This window comes from Verticillium dahliae, genomic scaffold (genome assembly GCF_000150675.1).
Source record: "Verticillium dahliae VdLs.17 supercont1.9 genomic scaffold, whole genome shotgun sequence".
NCBI classification, from domain to species: Eukaryota; Fungi; Ascomycota; class Sordariomycetes; order Glomerellales; family Plectosphaerellaceae; genus Verticillium; species Verticillium dahliae.
The window spans coordinates 79,707-82,391 of record NW_009276929.1 but is presented as its reverse complement, the minus strand read 5'-3'; the positions used below and the strand labels follow the sequence as shown (position 1 = coordinate 82,391).

The 2,685-nt window shown below is 58.1% G+C and overlaps 1 protein-coding gene across 1 annotated transcript; it reads left to right on the top strand.

Moving 5' to 3' along the window:
- Positions 1–58: 58 nt before the first annotated feature.
- On the top strand, positions 59–1,992 carry VDAG_04984 (uncharacterized protein; the record flags this gene model as incomplete). Its single annotated transcript, XM_009654720.1, has 3 exons — positions 59–641; positions 745–922; positions 1,005–1,992. The coding sequence occupies 3 exons, from the start codon at positions 59–61 to the stop codon at positions 1,990–1,992; spliced, it is 1,749 nt and encodes a 582-aa protein (XP_009653015.1).
- Positions 1,993–2,685: the final 693 nt, after the last annotated feature.

Genomic DNA, 2,685 nt, shown 5'->3' with positions numbered 1-2,685 from the left:
GCATTTCTCGACAGAGACACACTTTAGTGGTTGCGACATGGACGGCCCTCGACCTTCAATGGATCCTAATCATATGCTGCCACGGCCTGGCGAACGGCAACGGCCCTCCTCTAAACAGAACCGCTTCGATCCGACGCGCGACCTCTCCTCACCGCCGTCCTATGCGCCTCCGAGCTATCAGAACCACCCGCAATCCCGCGCCGAACTCCTGCCACCCATCCTACCGCCAGCTGCCGTTCACCATGATCCCGCGTCGAACAAGCTGCCCTCGCTATCGTCCCTGACCGGCCCGCCCCCGCCCTCCCGTAACCCTCCCCCGATCCCGACTTCGCGGCCGTCAACCTCGACTTCAATCTCATCCAGTGCAACCACAAAGACGGCGCCTGCCCCCCAGGAACCTGCGGCGCCCGCCATCACGCACTGGCCGAGCATGAATCCGTTCACAACCTACTACACCCCGAGCCATGTCCAGCAGGCTGTCCAGTCTCCCGCCAAGATGGATGTGGACACCACCTCCAGCGCCGGCAACAGTCACACTGGCACCTCGCCTGACAGGTTGTATGACGCGCGAAGCGTCAGCGTCAGCCTGGACGACCCAGAAGTGCGGCTGGCAGCTGAAGCCTTGGGAGATCTCAGAGCAGGTGAGCGACATTGAAATGCTTGCTGGCTTGGCCATTCAACTAACACACGTTTCCCCAGACTTTGTCAACTCCCCCCCTACTAGGAGCACCCCCCTTCCTACAGGGTCGCCAGCCCTGTCGCTCGCGGCGCGTTCGAGCACAAACACCCAGTCACCTCAACAAGAGCCGCTCTTCTCGCTCCTCACAACATCTCACCCTTTGCTTGCGACCACCATCGAAGGTGCCACCTCGGCTTACAACAACTCCAAGAACTTCTCGCCTCGCTTCAAGACGAGCGCCGAGTACGTCGAAGGCTACCTCACGCCCATTGCGAATACGGTTGGATCCGGTGGGCCGCGTTACTGGCGTCGAGGGTGGAGTCAGGTGGTTCCTGGGTGAAGGTCGCCGGCCTTCGGACCTTGAGGCTGGGCAGGGTAGCTCAAATAAGAGGAGGAAGGTCAGGGGCGACGACATGGTTGGCGTTGTCGTGGATCCCGCTGCGCATATCCTTGCCGCCGCTGCTGTTGCCGAACAGGAATCGAACCGCGACTCGTACCTTTTCAAACATGACAGACGCCTGTCGAGGGCCAGCACCATTGATACACTCCCCGCTTACGACGAGTCTCGCTCTCCAGCCTACACCGAAGATGACAAGCAGAATGCTCAGAGGGGTAGCGCAGCTGAGGCGCGCAAGTCCCGTCTGGTCATCTCAACGTCTGGTCTAGCCGTGTCAATGAGCAAGGAAAGCCTCCGAAGCCTGAAGTACTGCCTGCGATGGCTCCGACTGGCCAACGACCACATTGGCGGCGTCGTCGGCCATCTCAAGACGACACTTGAACAGTATGACAAGGCTGCGGGCCCCGGCCAGGAAGTCAAGGCCGAGCAGTCGCCTGACGTTGAGACTATGGAAGTCGATGGCCGTACCTCCAATGATACGGAACACCAGGAAGACCCCACTGTTCTCGCCGCTAGGATCACGGCTCTCAAGGCCGATATCCTCAAGAACTTGCAGGCCGCCATCGAAACCGTGTCCAAGTACGCCGGCGGAGCGCTTCCCGAGAACGCACGGGTCTTGGTCCACCGACAGATCACCAGCCTGCCGCAGCGCTTCCGCTATGCGAGCATGGTCGAGCAGCAGCAGAACCAGGAGGGAGGCGAGAGGCAGCAGGAGGAGATAACACGCGAGGGCGCCAACAGGGTGCTTGTCCTGGCCAAGGAGGGCCTTGACATGATCACCCAGGTCAGCGGCGTCATTGACGGAACCATTGTCAGCGCCGAGGAGTGGTGTGATCGTCTCGGCAGCAAGCGCAAGGATGAGGGCTCGGTGCTGCCGGAGGCACATGTGCCGGTTGGGGACGTCAAGACGGCATGAAGCGTCGAGCTACGAGGCCAGAGCACTCTTGAGTTGACCATCTACCTCACCTACAAAGAGAAGGCAATCGTAAGTAAGCGATACGCCGCGGGGAGCATCAGATGGGAAGCGTAAAATACGAAAAGCAAGAATATATTCCTGACCGAAACGGGATACGAATACGAAACACGGCGGAAGAGAAAAAAAAATAGGGTGCAGACCAAAGACTTTGTTCAAAGGACGAGAACCCAAACAAACTCCAATCCATCTTCTATGATACCACGGAGGCTACCGCCCTCATTGATATTTTTATTTTCCTTTCTGTTTTCAAGCCTTCATCCTCACCACCGCCCACCACCCCCCCCCCCCATATCTTCTCATTTCTTCGGCTACCATTTATACCATGAGAGCTACCAGGGGCTTTATTGTCATTTGCTTTTATTATCCTTGATCTAACTTAGAGGGTTTCCACACCCCATCTGCTCGCGCGAGGGGGGATTACGGGGACATCCTCCTTTTACTCGTGGGCGGGCTGGGTGGATGGGAGATATACGGGAAACCAGAACCTGTGTCCAAGAGGCACGGGACCTGTATACTACGCCGTGGGGCAACCATGGAGTTTGCATGCCTGGGCCCTCACGGCGCTCGAAGTAACAATCTAGGTCACAGCGGGGAGTCATTCCTTTGAGCCGAAAACTAAGGGAAGAAACACCC